The sequence below is a fragment of the Ranitomeya variabilis genome, chromosome 4 (genome assembly GCF_051348905.1).
Source record: "Ranitomeya variabilis isolate aRanVar5 chromosome 4, aRanVar5.hap1, whole genome shotgun sequence".
NCBI lineage: Eukaryota > Metazoa > Chordata > Amphibia > Anura > Dendrobatidae > Ranitomeya > Ranitomeya variabilis.
In genome coordinates, this window is record NC_135235.1 from 655,912,712 (window position 1) to 655,937,784 (window position 25,073).

General features: G+C 44.0%; 1 protein-coding gene across 4 annotated transcripts in view; it reads left to right on the forward strand.

Annotated features, from left to right (window-relative positions):
- LOC143767468 (uncharacterized) overlaps positions 1-23,143 on the forward strand; it is a 102,533-nt gene extending 79,390 nt beyond the window's left edge. For 2 of the 4 annotated variants that reach the window (XM_077255833.1, XM_077255834.1), the window contains exons 2-8: positions 6,823-6,949; positions 7,783-7,930; positions 8,060-8,239; positions 8,313-8,436; positions 8,520-8,617; positions 8,804-8,894; positions 21,483-23,131. In XM_077255833.1, the coding sequence (XP_077111948.1) occupies positions 7,838-7,930; positions 8,060-8,239; positions 8,313-8,436; positions 8,520-8,617; positions 8,804-8,894; positions 21,483-22,723 (1,827 nt within the window). In that variant the 5' untranslated portion in view covers positions 6,823-6,949; positions 7,783-7,837 and the 3' untranslated portion in view covers positions 22,724-23,131. Of the gene's footprint in view, positions 1-6,822; positions 6,950-7,782; positions 7,931-8,059; positions 8,240-8,312; positions 8,437-8,519; positions 8,618-8,803; positions 8,895-21,482 lie in introns of all 4 variants that reach the window. The other 2 variants (XM_077255835.1, XM_077255832.1) reach the window with 2 other exon arrangements.
- The last annotated feature ends 1,930 nt before the right edge of the window (positions 23,144-25,073 follow it).

A 25,073-nucleotide genomic window follows, 5' to 3' on the forward strand; every position in this document is an offset into this window, starting at 1 on the left:
CCAGTCTACTATGGGGCTGGTAGATGAGAAGGCTAAAAAATTGGCCCATGAACTGTTTGGCAGCTTACAGAGGAAGAAACGTAGAGCCTTCCCCATTAATGAGCAGTTACATGGTCTCACTAAGAAAGAATGGGAAAAACCAGAGAGAAGAACGCAGACTATTAGTTCTTTGAAAACAAAAATATCCATTTGATGAAGTAGCTTCTTCATCCTCGGATAAGGCACCAAGACTAGATGTGGCAATCTCGAAAGTCTCTAGGAATTCTTCCCTCCCGTTTGAAGACTTGGGAACCTTACAGGAGCCATTAGATAGGAAAACGGACAGTTTTCTCAAGACGGCTTGGGAATCCTCGGCGGGGACATTAAGACTAGTGATGAGCGAATATACTCGTTACTTGAGACTTCCCGAGCACGCTCAGGTGTCCTCCGACTATTTTTTAGTGCTCGGAGATTCAGTTTTCATTGCCGCAGCTGAATGATTTACATCTGTTAGCCACCATAAGCACATGTGGGGGTTGCCTGGGTGCTAGGAAATCCCCACATGGAATCAAGCTGGCTAAGAGATGTAAATCATTCAGCTGCGGTGATGAAAACTAAATCTCCAAGCATTAAAAAAATACTCGGAGGACACCCGAGCGTGCTCAGGAAATCTGGAGTAAAGAGTATATTCGCTCAGCACTAATTAAGGCCAGCTATTGCAGCCACCTGTGTAGCAGTGGTATTCTTAGGAGAGGCTTCTGCAGGCTCAGCAAGGCTGGTGGCCAAATCAGCAGCACTCGCTAATGCTGGACGTCGCGCTGTATGGCTTAAATGCTGGCCGGGGGATACACAGGCAAAAGTAAAACTCTGCTCCTTGCAGTGTGAAGGTAACTTTTTATTTGGGCCGGCACAGGATGAAGTGCTGGAGAAGGCCGGAGATAAAAAGAAAGGTTTTCCTAAACAGCCATTTCCATCTTTTCGACACTCCTTTTGAAGGGGTCGCAGATCCAGGAGGCAGCAGTACAGAGACCGAGACGGAGACAGGACTGACAAGCGATCCAAGGGAGGGAGAGAATTTTACTTCGGCAAGCCCTCCAGACACCAAGAAGCCCCCCAATGACTGCTTCTCCCAGGTAGGAGTGAGGATCTCTCACTTTCTCCTCACCTGGGAGAGGATTTCATCCAGCACTTGGATTTGGCAGATCGTGGGATTGAGCCTAAAATTGAGGTTCCACACGCTGCCGCCACAGAGGTACACACAGACCCCGGTACAGCCCTCTCAAGAAAACAACAAAGCCTAGAGGAAGAGGTAGGGTTGGACGCATATTATCACGCTTCCATCTGCCAGCAGGATCACCGGTTCCTCAGGGTGGCAGTACAGATGAGGTCTCGGATAAACAGTTTTCAATCCAGAGCCCTGCCCTTTGGGTTAGATATAGCCCCTCGGGTGTTCACGAAGCTGATTTCAGAAGTCACGGCACATCTCAGAGAGAATGATGTTCTAATAATACCATATCTGGACAACTTCCTGATTGTGGGGAAAAAAATTTCTCATTGTCAGGATAGTTATGGACACATTACAGAAGCTGGCATGGCAGCTAAATATAAAAAAAATCCAGACTGAAACCGGCAACGGTACAGATGTTCTTGGGCCTACTAATAGATTGTGTCACAGGAGTATCGCCTCCCAGAGGAGAAAGAGTAAAAAACAAACAGTTAATCTTGACATCAATAAAGAAGCCGGAAAAGACTCTCAGAAAAGTGATGTCATTGCTGGGGTCCCTAACCTGCATACCAGTGGTGAATTGGGCCCAGTTCGATACAAGAGAGCTACAGTGGTGCATACTACAAAACGATCTAGTACTGCAGGGTCAATTGGATCAAAAGCTCACCCTCCCAGACTCCGTAGTACAGTCACTCAGTTGGTGGTTGCAAATCGAATGAGCCCTGAGAGGAGTACCCTGGGTATACAGAGCTTCCAGGGTAGGCACAACGGACGCCAGTCCCTGGGGGTGGGAAGCCCACCTAGGCTCCCTATGGCTCCAGGAATCCTGGGCCCAGAAGGAAAGGGATCTGTCATCAAACGAATGGGAACAGCTGGCGGTCGAAAGAGCACTAAACGGGTTCTTACCACATCTGGGAGGACAATATGTAAGAGTCCTATCAGACAACCAGTCGGCAGTAGCTTAAATAAATCACCAAGGGGGCACCCGGTCTCGAACACTACTGCAGATAACAAAAAGGATCTTATGTCTGGCAGAACATCATTTCTTGTCAATATTGGCCCTGCATATCCGAGGAGTAGACAACCTGAAGGCAGACTTTGTAAGCCGCAATCAGTTGAGACAAGGAGAATGGTCCCTAAAAGAGTCAATTTTCAAACAGATTGTAGACATGTGGGGGCGGCCCAGAATGGATCTCTTTTCTTCAGGGCCAACAGGAGAGTTCAGAAATTTTGTTCCCTAAGTCCAGCAGACCGGCCACTGGCGGTAGACTCCTTCAGAATAGAATGGACATCAGATCTCCTATATGCCTTTCCCCAATATGCCTCATACTGGCAGTATTGAGAAAGATCAGGGAGGACAAAGCCAGAGTAATTTTGATAGCTCCGTTTTGGCCAAAGAGGCCATGGTTCTACTGGACAATGTCCATGTAGGATCCTTGGGTACTCCCAGAGGACCAGGACCTTCTAACACAGGGACCCTTCCGTCATCCTCAGAAGTCCGGGCTGCATTTAAGAGCCTGGAATTTGAGAGGTCACTGCTAGAGAAGAAGGGCTTCTCAGCAGGGTTAATGTCTACACTGCTTAGTATCAAGAAGCCAATAACCACCAGAATTTATGGGAGGATTTGGAATACATTTTTATCTGTCACAGGGCGAATATGGGAGGGGGTAATCCCGATAGTAGCCATACTAGAATTTCTGCAGAAGGGTTTAGAGTTGGGATTAGCAGTCAGTACCCTCAAGGTGCAGGTTTCGGCGTTGGCGGCATTATTTAACTGTGACCTGGCGAATGATAGATGGGTGGCAAGGTTTATCAGGGCCTGTAGTAGAGCAAACTCTGTTCCATCTCCTACACCTCCTCCTTGGGATCTACATCTAGTGTTATCAGCCTTGACACAGAGTCCCTTTGAACCATTGAACATGGTGTCAGAAAGGTTAATTACATTAAAGACAGCCTTATTCGGCCTGTAGAGTAGGTGACTTGCAGACATTATCAGCAGACCCTCCCCACACTCAGGTCAAGGATGACAGAATTGTATTAAGATTAGACCCAGCTTATCTCCCCAAAGTGGTGTCAAAGTTCCATAGGGCTCAGGAAATAATTCTACCATCCTTTTGTCCTAACCCGAGTAACCAGAGGGGCTTCATTGCCTGGATGTTAGGAGGTGTCTTCTACAGTGCTTTCTCCAGGGTTCTGTCACCTGGCCTTGTTTGTCTTGTTTCACATGTGAAGGAGGGGCCTTAAACTCGCTAAACAAACTAGAGCTAGATGGGTCAGAGAGGCCATTAGACTAGCGTATAGTAGGGCAGGCAGGGCTGTACCAGAAGGTCTGAAGGCCCATTCCACGAGAGCCATGGCAACATCCTGAGAAGGGAGAGCAGATGCTTCCATCGACCAGATCTGTAAAGCTGCCACTTGGTCCTCTTCTTCTACCTTCTTCAGACACTACAGGTTAGATCTGTCTGCATCGTCTGACCTCACATTTGGGAGAAGGATGTTACAGGAGGTGAAGGTGATCCCTCCCTACGAAACTACAAATTTCTGTAATTCTCTCGTGGTGCCGTCATAGGTGAAGGAAAAACACGGGTATTACTTACCTGGCAGTGTGTTTTTTCATGACCCATGATTGCACCCTTATATTATCTCCCTATTGATCACAGTTTTGGTTCGGTGCGTTGTTATAGTTAGGCCCTCACTTGGGTGATGGTAGCCAAGAAATATAAGGAATGTATTATTTTTTAAGGTTTCCTGTCCTTGAAGGGCGGATCACCTCTCTCGTGGTGCCGTCATTGGTCATGAAAAAACACATTACGAAGTAAGTAATACCCGTTTTTTTCTTGTTTTTTTTTTCATCAGACACTGGAAAATTTGGCTCTTATTATGTTCTCTGGGGGAGAGCTATAGCCTTATTCCCGATGGCCCTTTTAAAACTGCAATGAGGGAATAAGTACCCTTAGCGGCCGCTGTTTTCATGTGAATTGGCGGTCGCTAAGGGGTTAATGGGACCCTAAACCTAACATTTATCCAACATGTCCCTCTGGGGCTATTTTCTACAAAGTTGAAGGGCGAGTAGCATCCAGCATTAATTAAATATAGCCTTAGACTGATTGGAGGAGTGCTCAGTCGGAAATGGAGGCAATAACAACCTTCAATAGTAAACTACAAAAAACTACCCTGCACCTCTGCATAGAATAAAGCAAGTGTGAGCAAGGTGCCATAACTGCATAATACACAAACAAGAGAATACAGAAGCTTCTGTGAGCACTGGTCACATAAGGTATGTACAGCCAGTCAGCAGATGGAGCAGTGAACAAAATAGGCAGTAGAAAAGCTGACTGTCACCAATTCAACTAATCATGGGTGGACATACCGCATGTGCAGCCTGCGTGGCTGCATCGGGGCACAGAGGTGGAGGGGGGCCCCTGCAGGGTGGCTAATAATGAGGGCAATCTGGCCTGTTTATCTGGCCCCAAGGGTCTCCTGGCCAGATTTCCTTCATGTGCGGAGGGCAGGGAGAGATCCCTGCAGCTCCGCTACCTACAAGAGAAAATAGCAACAGAGCGGAGCTGCAGGGATCCGCCCTTCCTGCCCATGCTTCCTCTCGCACAGACAGCAGTGCTGCTGGATGACGTCATCATTCAGCGGTCAGCTGTGCCAGAGAGGGGAAGCTGCCGATGGTGATGCTTCAGCTGCGGGAAATCATGCGGACAGGTGAGAGGTGTTTTGTCTGTGTGTGTTTGTGCGTGTGCATGCGTAGTTCTGCGTGGGAATGTGCAGAGAGGTGAATGGTGCTGTGTGTGTAGGTGGAGGAGAGGGCAATGATGGGGCTGATGGAGAGAAGGCAATGATGGGGTGATGGAGAGGGCAATGATGGGAATGGTGGGGGAGGAGGAAATGATGGACTTGGTGGAATGGGCAATGATTATGGTGTGGAAAGGGCAATAATGGGGGTGGAGGGGGGAGGAAATGATGGTGGTGGTGGAATGGGCAAGGATGGTGGTGGAAAGGGCAATGATGGGGATGGTGGGTGAGGAGGAAATGAAGGGGGTGGGGAAAAAGGTAATGATGGTGGTCCTGGAAAAGACAATGATGGGATTGGTGGAAAGGGCAATGATGGGAGTGATGGAGAGGGCAATGATAGGGTGGTAGGGGAGAAAGGAATGATGGACGTGGTGGAAAGGACAATGATGGGGTGATGAGGGAGAATGCAATGATGGTGGTAGTGGAAGGGACAATGATGGAGGTGGTGGAAAGAGCAATGATGGGGTGGGGGAGAAGACAATGATGGTGGTAGTGGAAAAGACAATGATGGGAGTGGCGGGGAAGAAGGCAATGATGGAGGTGGTGGAAAGGGCAGTGATGGGAGTGATGGAGAGGACCATGATGGGGTGGTAGGGGAAAAAGCAATGATGGTGGTGGAAAGGGCAATAATGTGGGTAGTGGGGAGGAGGAAATGATGGAGGTGGTGGAATGGGCAATGAAGAGGTGGGGAGAGGACAATAATGGGATGGGGGGAGGAGGACAATGACGGGTGTGGGGATTGGGATGGGATGAAGGGGGATTTATAATGGACTTAGAAATAGGGGGAGGTGGAGGAAGACATTATCACTTATCATGTCTAAGGGTACTGTCACACAGTGCAATTTTGATCGCTACGACGGTACGATTCGTGACGTTCTAGCGATATCGTTACGATATCGCAGTGTCTGACACGCTACTGCGATCAGACATCACGCTGAGAATCGTACGTCGTAGCAGATCGTGTGGAACTTTCTTTCGTCGCTTGATCACCCGCTGACATCGCTGGATCGTTGTGTGTGACAGCGATCCAGCGATGTGTTCGCTTGTAACCAGGGTAAACATCGGGTAACTAAGCGCAGGGCCGCGCTTAGTAACCCGATGTTTACCCTGGTTACCAGCGTAAACGTTAAAAAAACAAACAGTACATACTTACATTCCGGTGTCTGTCCCCGGCGTCTCAGCTTCTCTGCACTGTGTGAGCGCCTGCCGGCCGGAAAGCGAACACAGCGGTGACGCGGTGACGTCACCGCTCTGCTTTCCGGCTATGGTGCTTACACAGTGGAGAGAAGCTGAGACGCCGGGGACAGACACCGGAATGTAAGTATGTACTGTTTGTTTTTTTAACGTTTACGATGGTAACCAGGGTAAACATCGCGTTACTAAGCGCGGCCCTGCGCTTAGTTACCCGATGTTTACACTGGTTACCCGGGGACTTCGGCATCGCTCCAGCGCCGTGATTGCAACGTGTGACCGCAGTCTACGACGCTGGAGCGATAATCATACGACGCTGCGACGTCACGGATCGTGCCGTCGTAGCGACGAAAATTGCACTGTGTGACAGTACCTTAACACAGTCCCTTAGTATATAGTGTACTCACTAATTCTGTATAACACCATCCTTAGTTACATATCTTTCTCTTTTATTATGTATAACACCATCCTTTATTACGTACCATCCTCTCTAGTTATATATGGTGCTGTCCCTTATTATACAGCTTCCTCTGCTGTTATGTACAGTGCTGTATCTTACATAGTGTATTCTTGTGATTTTTGTTATTCACAGCGCCCTCTTTTATTATAGTCCCTTCTCTTTTTAGATATAAAATGACTGCTGATGGAGGAGCCAGTGACCAGACGACCAGTCCATCAGCTTCTTCATTAGAAAAGAAGCTTTCCCACGCTCCATCAGCCATCATTGTATTACACATCTAACAAGACAGGACGGTATGTAATAAAGACAGGGCTCTATATAATCCGGTATGTAAGGGACGGTACTGTACATAACAGGAGAGGGCACTGTATAATAAGGGACGGCAATATACATAATAATGAAGACTATGTAATATGTATATACATGTATGTGTGTTACTATATATATACATATATATATATATATATATATATATATATATATATATATATATATATATATATATATATATATGTATGTGTATGTGTATATATATATATATATATATATATATATATATATATATATATATATATATATATATATATATATATATATATATATATATATATATATATATATATATATATATATATATATATATATATATATATTGTAGCATGGCTAAAGGGTGTGTAGTCGATGGGGGATATGTGTGGAGCTGCTAGCCTCCAGTGTGTTAAGGCTCCAGCACTGAGCCTGAAGGAATGGACAGTTGTTTTTTCCCTTTTGCCTGAGTTAAAGGCTATTTGTTTTCCTGTTTATGCTAAACTGGTTTATGAAGCAATAAACCTTTGAATTTTTGTTGGAACCTGCCTCCTAAGTGTCAGCCGTCGCACCTGAGTGAGTGAAATCCCTACAATATATGTAGGTTTGTTGCATAAAATGAAGGGGGCCCAGACACATTCCTCGCACAGGGGCCCCAAGCTGTCAGTGTCCGCCCCTGCAACTAATGTTCCCATGTATACGAACTAACAATACAACATCTACATGTTATATCTCCTCATATGTTCTTTTATTATCTCCAGTGATTGTATTATTACATGGATTCTTTATGATGTTGCATCGTTATCTTCTCCACATTCAGATCCCTTGAATATTGGATCCTCAGTGGAGACCTTCTATATAAGAGAATTTTCCTGATGGACACAACAAGGATGGATAGGGACAGAGACAAGATGGCGGAGATGATATTACACCTAACCCTAGAGATACTCCTCCATCTTACTGGAGAGGTGAGAGATTTTAATGAAGTCACATTACATCATTCTTATCTATGGGAATAACAGATGGACAGAACTGGAGAGGTGAGGACTCTGGAAATGTCCGTAGTGAGATTTATTAATGTGTCTCTCCATAACCAGGATTACACAGTAGTGAAGAAGACCTGTAGTGAGCGCTGTCAGGTCCCTGTGTCTGACGGATGGGGAAGACCCCTGAGCCCAATGACAGGGCCTCCACCTCGCCCCCTGAAAAATGAGGACATCAATGACCAGAAGATCCTAGAACTTGCCTACAAGATGATTGAGCTGCTGACTAGAGAGGTGACACTACTGGGAAATTATATAGTAACACTATGAAGGGATTGGGGGATGACTGTATCATTGTATTTGTCAGGTTCCTATAAGGTGTCAGGATGTTGCTGTCTATTTCTCAATGGAGGAGTGGGAGTATTTAGAAGGACCCAAAGATCTGTACAAGGACGTCATGATGGAGGATCCCCAGTCCCTCACATCACCAGGTAATAGACAGTGCTAAATACACATGGCCTATAATTATCTGTATGTAAAGAATGAATTCAGTCCCTATATGTGTTTCCTCCAGTTCTATCCAGTAAGAGGACAACACCAGAGAGATGTCCCCGTCCTCTTCTACCTCAGAACTGTAAACAAGAAAATCCCAATGTTCCTCAGGATCATCAGGTAGATGGAGAGAAGGTGACATGAGATCTCCCCTATGATGTGTAGATGGCTGTGAAGGTCTTGTTTTATCCATCAGTATTATATGTTTTATACTTGTGTAAAGAGAACGGTGGAGATGGCAGGATTAGAGCTGATCATAGATGTGACTTCTCCATCTGTCTGTGACTTGTACAATATTTGTTTCAGGGTAAAGAACTGACCAATATTTATACTACAGAGACATATGTGTGGGGTGATGAGTGGTGTAAGGAGGAGATTCCAACAGATGACTACCCAGGTGAGTAGTAACCACTAAATGCAGAGAAGTCACAGATTCTTTTCAGTCACTGGATGTGGCTATCTTATCTTCGGTGTAGTCCAGCCATATCACAATCAACCAGTCACCATTCTCCTGCTAAACCAAACTGTCCTGATTACTTTGGGCATTAGAAGTTCTTCTGTTGGAGCGAGACCTGTCCCGGCCAGAGCTTACTGCCCGGAGAGGGCACACTAGTTCCTAGAATTAGGAGATGCTGACCCTTACCTTCCCAGATCTCTAAACTGCAAAGCCCAATGACAGTGTACGTAGAATGTGCTGACAACATAGAAAATCATGTGAAGAAAAATATAATCCGTATGGTGGGCTTTTCTTACAATGAGTCACTAGTCCAAGACCTTTTTATTTATATGCTCATATATAAACAGACACATATACAATTATAATTTTTTTCCTCCTTTCTTTTTGATTTAAACGCATCCCTGACACCCCCCAGTCAGACGAGAGAAAAGAGAACACCGTTCAATCAATTACCCATATTTCCAAACTTTGTTGCTTTAATTTATCCTAGCAATTAATTTATTGGGACATGTAACTTGGCTCAAGCTCTTATTGGAAATTATATTTTTAGAAGTTATCCAGTCCTTAAAAATCCTTCCCCTTGCAGATAACAACTGTGAAGTAATTAGATCCTTAGTAGGACAATCCATCTTGACTCCTATAAAAAAGATGAAATGGCGAAACGATATTCAGCCTCTTAGCAACAAATGGTTCCCTAATTACCCGACAGTCCCAATACATGAGATCTGCCGCCTCTGAGTTACAATTGAGACATTTAGATTTTTTTTATTGAAATCAGATGTTTTTTATTGGAAGATTTTGAATATAAACATTAGAATCACTCAGTAAGAAAACAGCTGACCGCAGCATCCAATTTCATGCTCCGTGAACACACTGGCTTTCAGCAGACGCTGGCCAGCTGATCTCGGGTGTTAAGCCTCAGAAGACATGCTGATGTAAATCATTTAAGGAAGAAAGTGGCAGCACTCACCGATCTTCAAAGCAGGTTAATCTTTATTGCATTAAAATCTTCACGGCTCGGGGGTGCACATACAACGAAGTGTACAAGCTCAAACGACGGCCGTTTCGCGCTTCTCAGGCGCTTCAAAGGGTTTGTGAATGGACGGACGTGACGCTTGAAGTGATTTATGCTGCAGGCACGCCTCCTCCCAGTCCCACTCTGCCCATTCACAGTAAGACTGACTAAAAACAACTAAAAACAATACAAAATCATTCAATAAGTGAACGCTATATTAAACTTGCGTGTTACATATACTAAACCCAGTATTTAAAGCATTATGAGGCGAAATTATATATCCTTAGATCAAATAATTACCGGATAACTGTTCAGCTATATCGGACCTGACTATCTCTTATAACATTAGGATGCTAGCCCCCACTAACTATTAAGTATATTTCACCGATATCACTAACATCCAATACAAACATTACAACATAGCTCAAATTTTGAGAGAAGACGAAAATACGTTTATATTAATATATTATACGGAAGGAGTGCAGATTAACCTGGTCACAAAAATATCGACATGTCTACCTTATCATTTAAGCCTGCGGGCCCCATAGCTCCTGTCCGCATTATCCATCTTGCTTCCCTTCTTAATAGTAAGTTATGGAGGTCACCCCCTCTTCTACAGTAGATGGTATAACTTTTTCTATGCCAGCAAATGTCATCACCCTGGGGTTCCCCTCATGCACTTCCTGAATATGGCTAATCAACCTTGGAACACCCTTACCGATGTTATAGACTTAAAATGTTCCCTTAAAACGTAAATACATATGTCTTATTGTTTTGCCTATGTAGTATCCGCCCACATGGGCAGAACACCACATATACAACGTAATCGGTTTTACAGGATATAAATTGAGTTACTTTATGTGTGACAGGTCCTATATTCAAGATGCTGCCTGTAACATGGTATTGACAATATATACAGTGCCCACAACGGTAATTCCCTTTTGGGGTACTCGACTTAAGCCAATTATTTGTCTTATCTTTCATGATACAATTCCGTACCAAAATATCCCTTACCCTGATGCTACGTCTATTTGAAATTAAAGGGCCCCTGGCTGCAACTGCTGTTAAATCCTTGTCCTTACCCAGGAGATGCCAATTTTTTCTAATGGCTGCTCTTATATGTTTATCCATGGGGCCATATTGGAAGCAAAATGTGAATCATTTTTCTTTTGTACTTTATGTGCCTTGAATATTATCAGTACTCCTATCACTCATTTTACTCACTGCTTCTTCCCAAACTTTGTCTGGGTACCCTCTATCCTTCAGTCTCCGACCTAACTCTCGAGACTGCCGGTTAAAGCCCTCTTGTGTGTTATTAGCTCTGCGTGTTCTCAAGAGCTGGCTATAGGATAATGAGCGTTTCGTATGATTCGGGTGGTAACTGTTGTAATGCATGACTGAATTGGTGGCCACCGGTTTGCGGTATAGAGAGGTACACAGTTCTCCTTTAATTTGTAGAGACGCATCTAAAAAATCTAAATGTGACCCCCCAAAACTTGACGTGAATGACATTCCCATGGTAGCGTAGGTAACGAATTGGGCGAAACTCTCCTCAGGTCCATCCCACACAAAGAACATGTCGACATATCTGAGGTACAGCTTAATATGTTTTAAAAATGCATTACCCGCTGAATAGATGTATACCTCTTCAAAATGACCTAAAAATAGGTTAGCGAATGTAGAAGCTGCCGGAGTCCCCATGGTGGTACCAATGATCTGTATGTACCAGAGGTCCATAAACATGAACGCATTATGTGTCAAAATGAACATAAGGCCATCACAGATGAAATCAATAAAATGGCGATCCCTATTAGTAGTACTCAAAATCTGGCGTATAGACTCCACTCCCCCTCTCTGGGGAATACGCGTATATAAATTGACTACATCCACTGAGGCTAACATAAAACCAGGTTGCCAATTAAATTGTTTAATATACGTCAAAAAAGAGTTGGTATCTTTTGTATATGAGGGGATGCTTGTCAATAATGGTTGCAACAACCAATCAATATACTTGGAGTGTGGTTCTGTGAGGGACCCCACCCCAGACACAATGGGTCGGCCCGGTGGATCCATGGTCGCCTTATGTATCTTAGGGACGTGGTACCAATGTGGTTTCGTGGGGAACTCCAGCAGCAGTTTTTCAGCTTTCTTCTGTGAGATGACATTAGTTTCCACCGCTTTTCTTAACAAAGATCTCAATTCACCCTTATATTTATATGTGGGGTCGCCTTGAAGCCTCCTATACGTGCTCCCATCTGCCAACTGTCTGTTAGCTTCCCTGATGTACATCTCTCTAGGGATTAAAACCGTCTTACCCCCTTTATCTGCTGGCCGTACTATGGTATCTTCCCACCCGGCTATTTCTTTCAATGCACCCTTTTCCATAGAAGTGAGATTAGATGGAGCCTTCTGGTATATGAGTGCCTCTATATCTTTTTATACTTGTGTCTCAAGCAGATCGATGACGTTACCAGGGGAAGTGGGGGGCATGTATTTAGATGCTACCCCCCCCCCCCCCCCCAGTAAATGGTGTTATGGATGCTACATGGTATGAAGGGGTACAGGGTTCTTCTTGGGAATGCAATAGTTAAGGCCCTTCGCCAACAAAGAAAGGTGAGAAGCATTGAGAGGGTGGCTAGTCAGATTAACCACATGCTGGTCAAGGGGTTCTTCTATTATTTCTGTCTCCGCGAGACATTTTTTCTTTTGCGATTCTGTGCAAAACCGCCTCCTCTTTCCTCCTCGGCGCGTTCTCCTCCTAAAGGGAAATCCATCTCGACGGTTTCCCCTGTAGATAGTCCTTCTACAGAACCTCCTGAGGCAACTGCTCCTTCACTGAGACTTGAATCCGACTCTGTAGTTATGTAATCTCTCCTCCGGAATGTATTACGTCTCCCAAATTTCCTATTTGCTAGATCTCTCAAAATTGTTACTGCGTGTCTTATCCGTTTTTTGTAGTTTGTTCCATGTGAACACCTGTCCCGATTCAAAGTCATTCTTATCGCGGATAAATTTATCCCGCTTTTTCTGTTTAATATCTGCTTGTATCTGGATAAGTTTCATGTCCATTTTTTTATTCAGCTGTGTCCACTGATTTTCGGTTAATCTACTTTTTAGTTCTGTTTGCGTTTTCTGCATCTCCATATTAATTTGCTCATAGTTCTGTATGTTTGATTTTAAAACTAATTGTAACAGGTCCTGCGAACATTTGAGCATAATCTGCTCCCATTGGGTCCAAAAGTTCGGATCATTTGTGAAGTGTGAAATATCTTTCCAGACCCTCAGGCCTCGAGGGACTCTCCCACTTTCAACATATGAGCTCAAGGAATTATTTGTCCAGAATAACTTGATCTCTCTCTCAGCGAGGTTCATAAGCTTAACCCCTTCCCGACCTTTGACGCCACGTAGGCGTCATGATAGTCGGTGACAATCCGACCCATGACGCCTATGTGGCGTCATGGAATGATCGCGTCCCTGCAGATCGGGTGAAAGGGTTAACTCCTATTTCACCCGATCTGCAGGGAGAGGGGGAGTTGTACTTCAGCCCAGGGGGGGTGGCTTTGCCCCCACGTGGCTACGATCGCTCTGATTGGCTGTTGAAAGTGCAACAGCCAATCAGAGCAATTTGCAATATTTCACCTATGAAAATGGTGAAATATTGCAATCCAGCCATGGCCGATGCTGCAATAGCATCTGCCATGGCTGGAAATCATGTTCTGCCCCCCCCACCCCCGATCTCCTCCCCAGTCCTCCGTTCTGTCCGTTACCCCCCTGTCCGCTCCCCCCGTCCTCCGATCCCCCCCCCTGTGTTCCGATCCACCCCCTCACCACCCCCTCTTACTTACCGAGCCTCCCGAAGTCGGTCTGTCTTCTCCCTGGGCGCCGCCATCTTCCAAAATGGCGGGCGCATGCGCAGTACGCCCGCCGAATCTGCCGGCCGGCAGATGCGTTCCATGTACATTTTGATCACTGTGGTAAACTTATCACAGTGATCAAAATAAAAAAATAGTAAATGACCCCCCCCCCTTTATCACCCCCATAGGTAGGGACAATAATAAAATAAAGAAAATATTTTTTTTTTTGCACTAGGGTTAGGGTTAGAACTAGGGTTAGAACTAGGGTTAGGGGTAGGGTTAGGGTTAGAACTAGGGTTAGCGTAAGAATTAGGCTATGTGCACACGGTGCGGATTTGGCTGCGGATCCGCAGCGGATTGGCCGCTGCGGATTCATAGCAGTGTTCCATCAGGTTTACAGTACCATGTAAACCTATGGAAAACCAAATCCGCTGTGCCCATGGTGCGGAAAATACCGCGCGGAAATGCTGCGCTGTATTTTCCGCAGCATGTCAATTCTTTGTGCGGATTTCGCAGCGTTTTACAGCTGTTCCTCAATAGGAATCCGCAGGTGAAATCCCCATAAAAAACACTGGAAATCCGCGGTAAATCCGCAGGTAAAACGCAGTGCCTTTTACCTGCGGATTTTTCAAAAATGGTGCGGAAAAATCTCACACGAATCCGCAACGTGGGCACATAGCCTTAGGGTTAGGGTTGGAATTAGAGTTAGGGTTGGAATTAGGGCTAGGGTTGGAAATAGGATTAAGAATAGGCTTGTGGTTAGGGTTATGGTTAGGGTTAGGGGTGTGTTGGGGTTAAAGTTGTGGTTAGGGTTGGGGTTAGGGTTGAGATTAGGGTTAGGGTTGGGATTAGGGTTAGGGTTGTGGTTAGGGGTGTGTTGGGGTTGGGTTGTGATTAGGGTTATGGCTAGAGTTGGGATTAGGGTTGGTGTGTTGGGGTTAGGGTTGGGATTAGGGTTAGCGGTGTGTTGGGTTAGTGTTGGAGTTAGAATTGAGGGGTTTCCACTGTTTAGGCACATCAGGGGTCTCCAAACGCAACGTGGCGCCACCATTGATTCCAGCCAATCTTGCGTTCAAAAAGTCAAATGGTGCTCCCTCCCTTCCGAGCCCCGACGTGTGCCCAAACAGTGGTTTACCCCCACATATGGGGTACCAGCATACTCAGGACAAACTGGGCAACAATTATTGGGGTCCAATTTCTCCTGTTACCCTTGTGAAAATAAAAAATTGCTTGCTAAAACATCATTTTTAAGGGAAGAAAAATGATTTTTTATTTTCACGGCTGTGCGTTGTAAACTTCTGTGAAGCATTTGGGGCTTCAAAGTGCTCACCACATATCTAGATAAGTTTCTTGGGGGGTCTAGTTTCCAAAATGGGGTCACTTGTGGGGGGTTTCTACTGTTTAGGCACATCAGGGGCTCTGCAAATGGAATGTGACGCACGCAGAACACTCCATCAAAGCCTGCATTTCAAAACGTCACTACCTCCCTTCCGAGCCCTGACTTGTGCCCAAACAGTGGTTTACCCCCACATATGGGGTATCAGTGTACTCAGGACAAACTGGGTAACAACTATTGGGGTCCAATTTCTCCTGTTACCCTTGTGAAAATAAAAAATTGCTTGCTAAAACATCATTTTTAAGGAAAGAAAAATGATTTTTTATTTTCATGGCTCTGCGTTATAAACTTCTGTGAAGCACTTGGGGGTTCAAAGTGCTCACCACACATCTAGATTAGTTCCTTGGGAGGTCTAGTTTCCAAAATGGGGTCACTTGTGGGGGAGCTCCAATGTTTAGGCACACAGGGGCTCTCCAAACGCGACATGGTGTCCGCTAATGATTGGAGCTAATCTTCCATTCAAAAATCCAAATGGCATGCCTTCCCTTCCGAGCCCTGCCGTGCGCCCAAACAGTGGTTTACCCCCACATATGGGGTATCATCGTACTCAGGACAAACTGGACAAAAACATTTGGGGTCCAATTTCTCCTGTTACCCTTGGAAAAATAAAAAATTCTGGGCTAAAAATCATTTTTGAGGAAAGAAAAATTATTTTTTATTTTCACGGCTCTGCGGTATAAACTTCTGTGAAGTACTTGGGGGTTCAAAGTGCTCACCACACATCTAGATTAGTTCCTTGGGAGGTCTAGTTTCCAAAATGGGGTCACTTGTGGGGGAGCTCCAATGTTTAGGCACACAGGGGCTCTCCAAACGCGACATGGTGTCCGCTAACGATTGGAGCTAATTTTCCATTCAAAAAGTCAAATGGCGCTCCTTCCCTTCCGAGCCTTACCATGTGCCCAAACAGTGGTTTACCCCCACATGTGAGGTATCGGTGTACTCAGGAGAAATTGCCCAACAAAATTCAGGATCTTCAAAGCAGGTTAATCTTTATTGCATTAAAATCTTCACGGCTCGGGGGTGCACATACAACGAAGTGTACAAGCTCAAACGACGGCCGTTTCACGCTTCTCAGGCGCTTAAACGGGTTTGTGAATCGACGGACGTGACGCTCGAAGTGATTTATGCTGCAGGCACGCCTCCTCCCAGTCCCACTCTTCCCATTCACAGTACGACTGATTAAAAACAACTTCGTTGTATGTGCACTCCCGAGCCGTGAAGATTTTAATGCAATAAAGATTAACCTGCTTCGAAGATCGGTCAGTGCTGCCACTTTCTTCCTTAAATTATAAACATTAGAATACACACAAGTAGCCCACTGGTTCCTGATCCCTCCCACCCCAACAAGATATATTAAAGTGCAAGATACCCAGTAAAGTGGATTCACGTTTCAGTAAAGGATAGGAAGCCGCTAATATACCATTTGTCAGAAAGGATAATGTGTTTTGTCATTTGCTAATATGGTTCAAACAACATTGATACCGCATGTACAATGCTATGAAAAAAGTATTCGTACCCCATTAACTTTTCCACATTTTTTAATGTTACACACGCAAATATGAATGCATTGTCTTGGGATTTTATGTGATATACCGATTACCCCCACAATGTAACAAGTATTTGTGAAGTGTAAAGTAAATGATGCATGGTTTTCTAACTATTTTAAAAATATAAATAAACCTATGAAAGATCATAACTCTTTTCTAAGTATTCTCAATTTTTCATATTTTCTAGTGCAAAAATGCAATTCAATTTTAATATTTCATGTTGCATGCTATAGCTACAGTGTGCTACTTTTTTTTTATTTAGTTGTATATGGAGATGGCTACTCTTAGTAAGCACCTGTTCATATCTGATTTCTATTTGGAAGTGATAGTCAGTCTTTTGATATTTGTATGCATTAGCTCTCTCTTCAGCCCCGATCTGTGTAGCAGAAATGGTCACTTGCTATGAGTGCTGACTAGTGATGACTGATGAGCGAATATACTTGTTGCTCGGGTTTTCCCAAGCATGCTCCGGTGGTCTCCGAGTATTTGTGACTGCTCGGAGATTTAGTTTTTGTTGACGCAGCTGCATAATTTACGGTTGCTAGCCAGCCTGAGTACATGTGGGGGTTGCCTGGTTGCTAGGGAATCCCCACATGTAATCAAGCTGGCTGCAGCCATAAAATCATGCAGCTGAGGCGAAGAAAACTAAATCTCCAAGCAGTCACAAATACTTGGGAGACCACCCGACCGCTGGGTGGCACTCATAGAAATCCGGCAATGACAACCACAGAGGACTGCTGCCTACCCATCGGCGACCCGCGGTCATGTGACACGGGCGCCAATGGGCGGTATTAGTGATGCACTTCTGGCGCAGTTGTGTTAAATGCCGCTGTCAGAGATGGACAGCGACACTTAACAGGTTAACAGCTGTGGGTGGATCGGGATTCCACACTCAGCATTTAGGGGCACGTCAGCTGTTCAATGGAGCCCATCTCAAAGGGGAAGACCTGTCTAGGCCTCTAGACAAATGCAATGCTACCACCCCCTCCATGGATTGGTAGTCCGAGAGTGGTTGTTTCATCAGTATTTTTGCACCTGTGTTGCCGCCATCTTAGGCCTCTTTCACACTTCCGTCGTTCGGGGGGGGGGGGGGGCGTCATAATGCAGTGAAGTGACGTATCGACGGATGTTGTGAAAATAGTGGAAAACGTGTGTAACGCATCCAGTGTTATGACGGATACGTCGAAGGAGTTCCTGCCTGCATTTTCAGGTATAAAAAAATCCTTCTGGGCATGCTCAGAATGAAAAAAATGGGATATGTCGCTGGATTCCTGTGTTTGATGGTCAGGGATGGATCCTGCATCCATAGGCTGCCATTATAGCCCACGACGGACAGCACAGGACCCGTCGCTGAGCGATTTTCCGACGTGCAGGAAAAACGTTCCTCTGAACGTTTTCTCCGCACAACGGACCTCTATTTTCCGACGGATCCAGTGCACGGATTAAACGGATGGCCATCCATCACAATCCGTCGCTAATACAAGTCTATGGGAAAAAACAGGATCCTGCAGAAAAATTTGCAGGATCCTGTTTTTTCAAAACTCGACGGATTTTGACGGGAGGAAAAAGACGGAAGTGTGAAAGAGGCCTAATCTACATGGGTCTGCTGCATCCCGATAGTTCATTTGTCTGGAGGCCTGGGCAAGTAAACATCACTGCCTTCTTTCTGCTGGTTTTTGAATATATGTAATATATCCGATCTTCTGCATAAAAGCCAGGGACGGTGCAACCTGTGAATAACCATAAATCAAATTTTCTCTCATGTGTCGTAGAGAAGAACGTTAGCAAATTTACAATTATTTCCTATTGTGTAAGATAAATCCAAGATCTGATTCCCAGAATTTATTCTCTTCTGAAAGTCGATTCATCAAATGTTTTTATAGGGGACTGTAGTGCTATTGCTGGTGCCCCTGTATGATGTCCCATTCTCCCTCCATGCAGGGTTCCCGACTTACTCACCGCCCCTGCCCTCGGCGTGGTCCCCGATGTGCTTCCTGTTAGTGTACACACCGCAGTTCCTGGCTTTCCTCCTAGTGCACTCGCTCACCTGCTCTTAAAGTGGCAGTTCGCGCATATAGTAAATGCCCTCAACTTGTAGCTGAGAGGCATTTAGTATAATGTGAGTGAGGGCCATAGGGTACCCGGTAACGGGTCCAGTGTTCACAGGGGGATGTCACGGTGGCGACCCGGTCCATGGCCCTGGGCGGCCATGGAAAAGGGAGATTGAATCAAGTTTATATTCGTGACGCCACCTGTGGTATTCGGTCAGTGGGGACTGACGCTGCATTAAGGGGTCCTTTTGGGTGATATGGCAGCTAAATGGTATAACTTCCCACAGGTGAAGTATATCCCCAGGGCTCCCAGTGTGTAGATGGAGGATGATAGTGAATGGTACAGTAAGGAACGAGGACACAGATTTACAGTCTCCCTACCTAGTTTACTGAAGACTTCAGGCAGCTACAGTCCAGGACACCAGATCACAGGTACAGGCATGGTCCTGCCGGCTTGGAAGCGAATCCAGAGTTCCCCTTTACCAGGTGGAGATGAAAGCCTTCCTCTAGCGCGGTGGTGTTGTAGTTCCTTACTGCCTATGGCTTCTGATAAGGTCCTCACAGTTCTTCTCTCTGTCCCAGATATAGGATAGGACACAAACCCGTATGACGGGTGACTCGGGCCTTTTTATAGGGTCTCTATCATGGCCCGGGCTCTATGTGTCACTGTGCCTGCTGGGTATTAGGGCAGACTGGTAACTAGCAGTTCAGCTGTCCTGCCGCTCTCTGCTGTAAGTCTTAGAGTCCCTTACAACCTCGGTGTTCCGGCTACCGGTTATCTGCGCTTCAAAGGGGGAATAGTTAATTCGCAGCTGTCCTCCCCTGATATCACACTCCTGTGCTTCGCTCTCATTAACGCTCACTGAACGATGTTCTTTCCTTCTGTATGTCTCCTTCTTCAGGGGTTGTAGTCCTTTGGACTACGGGGTCCCTTCAGACCTTCTGACACTCTGTCGGTCTGCCCTCTTTTCTGTAACTCACTGTCTGACTGGAACTCCCTACTTTCCCTCCAAATGAGAATTTATATAGGGAATCCACCCATAAACAGGGTTAGGGCTCCTCCTTCTGGCCTGGAGTGTGAACATGTTGTATGTATAGTGATTACCTGATCAAGAAGATCTTTTATCGCTTCCAAGCGTAACATCACTCTCCCCGTGAGGAAGGCAATGTCACTGTGCCGACCAGGACCCTGGGGCACCACATGAGCATCTGCAAGATGACTCCGAGCCAATTGCTGAGAATCATCCTGTATAAAAGACTCCCTCTCCCTTAGGGAGTCGACAAGCAACGAGTTCTACCAGTGCGATTGTGAAGTCCCTTGGTCCCGGTGCGGCCAGGCCCTGAACATTGTCCCCTGGTCCTGGAGAGGCCAGTCCTGATCCCAAAGTGTTCTGGTCCCAGTGAGGCCAGGGCCTGAACATTATTTCCCTGTCCATGTGCAGCCAATTCCTGATCCAGTATCCTAGACTGGTGTGTTTGAACCTAGCCCTAGCCCTAATCAGTGTCAGTGAACCTCACCCCTGACGTCTGCAGCTGCAGTACTGGGATCTCCTCAGGAGTGGTACCTGGTGGCTACCTGCAGCCCAGTCTGTTTCCAACATCAGGGGCTCCAATAAACACCAGGTAGCCGTTTAGTTACGCCCCTTCCTGGGCAGGCTCGGCACAGTGGGTCCATAAATCCACATGCACCACCGTTGGGTATAACAGGAACTAATTCTGCCTTTACAGATTTCACTTCACAATAAATAATCCATAATGTTCCCCCAAAATAGGGTGAAGACAATAGAACGTCTTATCTGCAAATAAGGAAAGAAATCTGAATCCTCTCATCCTACTTGTATAACAAGGCCCTCTATTAATATCTGGAACAGTAATTATTCCCTTTTTTATCCAAATTTCAGCGCTGTAAGAAATAAGGGAGATAAGTATTATCCCACAGTGGGAACATGGAGGCCGGGAAGCCCACCCACATGAGATTTTATAAATTCCTTACAAAATGGTGTTAGAAAGAAAAAAAGACAGTAATATATAAAGATCTGTTATTTTACCTTCAAGAGCCTAAAATATATTTTCTCTATTAAGAATTCTACAAATGTCCATTATGTTAGAACTTGTACTGGAGCCATCTATGGTTGATGCCAGAAAATAATAAATGTTCATTATCAGAACAGTAAATGAAGCTAACCCCTTAAGGACCAGAGTTTTTCTCTTTTTTGCACTTTTGTTTATTCTTTGTCTTCTTCCAAGAGCCATAACTGTTTTTTTATCTGTCAACATTGACTTCTTAGTGCTTGTTTTTTTGTGGGACAAGTTGTAGTTTTGAATGAAACCATTCTGTTTACCAGAGAATATAATGAAAATGGAAATAAAATACTAATTGGGACGAAATTGAGAAAAAATGCAATTTTTTTATTTTTTGTTTTCTATTTAAGTGATGAAAAAAAATCTGAATTTTTTTTGCTGGTGTATTATTCCAGGATCTTACAGGCAGAACAAACAAACTGAGTCGAACATCAGGCTCTACTTGTTCGTGCACAGAGGTCTAATGTTTGATCGTCAACTGGTTTTGTCTAAATCACTTGAAATTTTTATGTATATTTTAGAAATGTTATACAAATATATTTTTAACGTCTTTTTATTTTAAAATAATCTTTATTCTTCGCAGATGACTGTATCAGGAGATCACAGGGACAAGTGACATCTGCAATTTCTAAATCAGATGACCTTGCGATCACACAAAATATAATTGAAATTAATGCCATCATTCCAGATATTCCATCAACCATTCACAGCAAAGATCTATCATCTGATCCTTTTCAACTGGTCCTGCCTTCTGATTCATCACAAATTATTAAGAAAAATAAAATTCCCAAAAGAGGCATTAAAAATCAAACTTTTCTTACCCCAAATAATCCATTATCAACCGCAGAAAGTAGAAAATATTTTTCTCTCAAAAAGTCTTGTGTTACTTATAAAAAAAATCCTATAAAGGACAATAGATTTTCTTGTGCAGTGTGTGGGAAATATTTTAACCACAAATCAGAGCTTGTTAGACATGGAAGAATTCACACAGGGGAGAAGCCATATTCATGTCCAGAATGTGGGAAATGCTTTACAGATAAATCAAATTTTGTTAAACATCATAGAACTCACACAAGGGAGAAACCTTTTTCATGTGCACAATGCGGGAAATGTTTTCACCAGAAATCAGATGTAGTTGTCCATCAGAGAACTCACACAGGTGAGAAACCTTATTCTTGCGCAGAATGTGGGAAATGTTTTCAACAGAAATCAGGTTTGGTTGTCCATCAAAGAACTCACACAGGGGAGAAACCTTTTTCATGTGCAGAATGTGGGAAGTGTTTTGCAGATACATCAACTTTTGTTAATCACCAGAGAACTCATACAGGGGAGAGACCTTTTTCATGTGTGGAATGTGGGAAATGTTTTACAAGGAAATCACGTCTTGTTATTCACCAGAAAACTCACACAGGGGAGAAACCTTTTTTATGTTCAGAATGTGGGAAATGTTTTAATCAGAAATCGAGTTTAGTTGTACATCAGAGAACTCACACAGGGGAGAAACCTTTTTCATGCTCAGAATGTGGGAAATATTTTGCAGATAGATCAGGTCTTCTTAGACACCAGATACTTCACACAGGGAAGAAGCCATATTCCTGTTTAGAATGTGGGAAATGTTTTGCAGATAAATCATATCTTGTTAAACACCAGATGCTTCACACAGGGAAGAAGCCATATTCATGTTTAGAATGTGGGAAATGTTGTGCAGAGAAATCAAATCTTGTTAAACACCAGAGAACTCATACAGGGGAGAAACCATATATTTATACAAACACTGCAAGACAACACAAGAGAGACAATTCGTTTCAACAAATAAGTAAATGACAAAGGAAAAGCAACTTAGTACTTACATTACAATTAAAGCGTATGAAGTTCCTAATATACATCTCTTATCTAAAAACCAATATAACATTACATATTTAATATTGTTATATATTTATATTTTCACTATATGGACAAGAGTATTGAAAACACCCCCTCTCCCCTCACCCAGGCAAAAAACAACAACATTTCTTCCTCTTTTTTTTTGTAACACCCTATCTACCCATCTGTAATCTGACATTCGTTATGGTTTCTTTAAATCCACAATCTACATGTCTGAACAAATGTCTTTCGTTTGTGTATATTACAGTAATAAACATGATCCAGTTGCAATTATTTATATCTGATCCATTTCTTTTTTGTAAAAAAATTTGATGGGATCTATTTTTTAAAGTATAGTAAGTTTTCACCACCATCATTAGGAACTGATTTTCTTTTCTATACCCCCAATACTCATATAGTGGTGTGACAAAGTGTTTGCCCCCTTCCTATATTTGTCACACTTAAATGTTTCATATCACCAAACAAATTTAAATATTAGACTAAGGGTACTGTCTCACAGAACGATTTACCAACGATCACGACCAGCGATACGACCTGGCCGTGATCATTGGTAAGTCGTTATGTGGTCGCTGGAGAGCTGTCACACAGACAGCTCTCCAGCGACCAACGATGCCAAAGTCCCCGGGTAACCAGGGTAAACATTGGGTTACTAAGCTCAGGGACGCGCTTAGTAACCCGATGTTTACCCTGGTTACCATCGTAAATGTAAAAAAACCAAACAGTACATACTCACATTCCGGTGTCCGTCAGGTCCCTTGCCGTCTGCTTCCCGCACTGACTGACTGCCGGCTTTAAAGTGAAAGCAGAGCACAGCGGTGACGTCACCGCTGTGCTCTGCTCTTACTGTACGGCCGGCAGTCAGTCAGTGCGGGAAGCAGACGGCAAGGGACCTCACGGACACCGGAATGTGAGTATGTACTGTTTTTTTTTTTTTACATTTACGATGGTAACCAGGGTAAACATCGGGTTACTAAGCGCGGCCCTGCGCTTAGTAACCCGATGTTTACCCTGGTTACAAGCGAACGCATCGTTGGATCGGTGTCACACACACCGATCCAACGATGACAGTGGGAGATCCAGCGACGAAATAAAGTTCCAAACGATCTGCTACCACGTACAATTCATAGCGGGGTCCCTGATCGCTGCTGCGTGTCAGACACAGCGATATCGTATGGATATCGCTGGAACGTCACGGATCGTGCCGTCATAGCGATCAAAGTGCCACTGTGAGACAGTACCCTAAGATAACACAAGTGAACACAAAATGTTTTAAAGTGACAGACTTTATTATAAAGCCATTCAGATGTGGACTTCGTGTGTTTTGATCATTGCCCTGCTGCATAACCACAGGGGTTATTTTCACACAGGGGTAGGTTTTGATTTCTTTTTCCCTCAATAATAAAGACCTTCATTTAGAAACTGCATTTTGTGTTTACTTGTTTTATCTTTGGCTAATATTTAAATGTATTTGGTGATCTGAAACATCTAAGTGTGACAAACTTGCAAAAGAATAAAAATCAGGAAGGGGGCACACACTGTTTCACACAACTGTAATATTGGGTTTAATAGGATTTAATTTTAAAGGCTTCCTCAATTGTCTCAGTAACTTGACCACCCACTTTCTAGCATAACAATAACATAGGATGGATTAATCTGGCACTTAGGACACTCAGGGTCCCTTTTGTTATTCATCTTTTACAATACCTCTGGTGTTACATAAATATTATGAACAATTACAAAGTTCTATCCTTTTTGTTTGTTTTTTTCTTTGTAAAAATAAAAGTCTTAGACTCCGATTCATTAATGGGAATCTGTCAGCAGGATTGCGCACAGTAACCTACAGACAGTCTCAGGTTGGCATCGCTATACTGATTACAATGATACCTTGGTTGATGAAATCCATCTTGTGATTAACAACAACAGCAAGATGAATTTCATCAACCAAGGCATCATTTTAATCAGTATAACAGCACCAACCTGTCACTGTCTGTAGGTTACTGTGCACAATCCTGCTGACCGGTTACCTTTAAGACTGATGTTATAAATACACCAGTATTAATGAGGAAGCTGCAGCAATAAGATGTGCAAAATTCATTAAGAGACGCTATTTAATTAATTTGGTGCATCTTCTTAGCGGCGTGCGCCTCACCAGAAATAGTACTTCAGTTAGGCACTGGAGTAATATTTCTGGTGTGAGAAACAAGCAATCAGATATATTTTATTAAAGATTTTTTTACAACCTTAATAACAACAAAATGTCTGCCTTTCTCTCCTTTCAGTCCAAAATGAT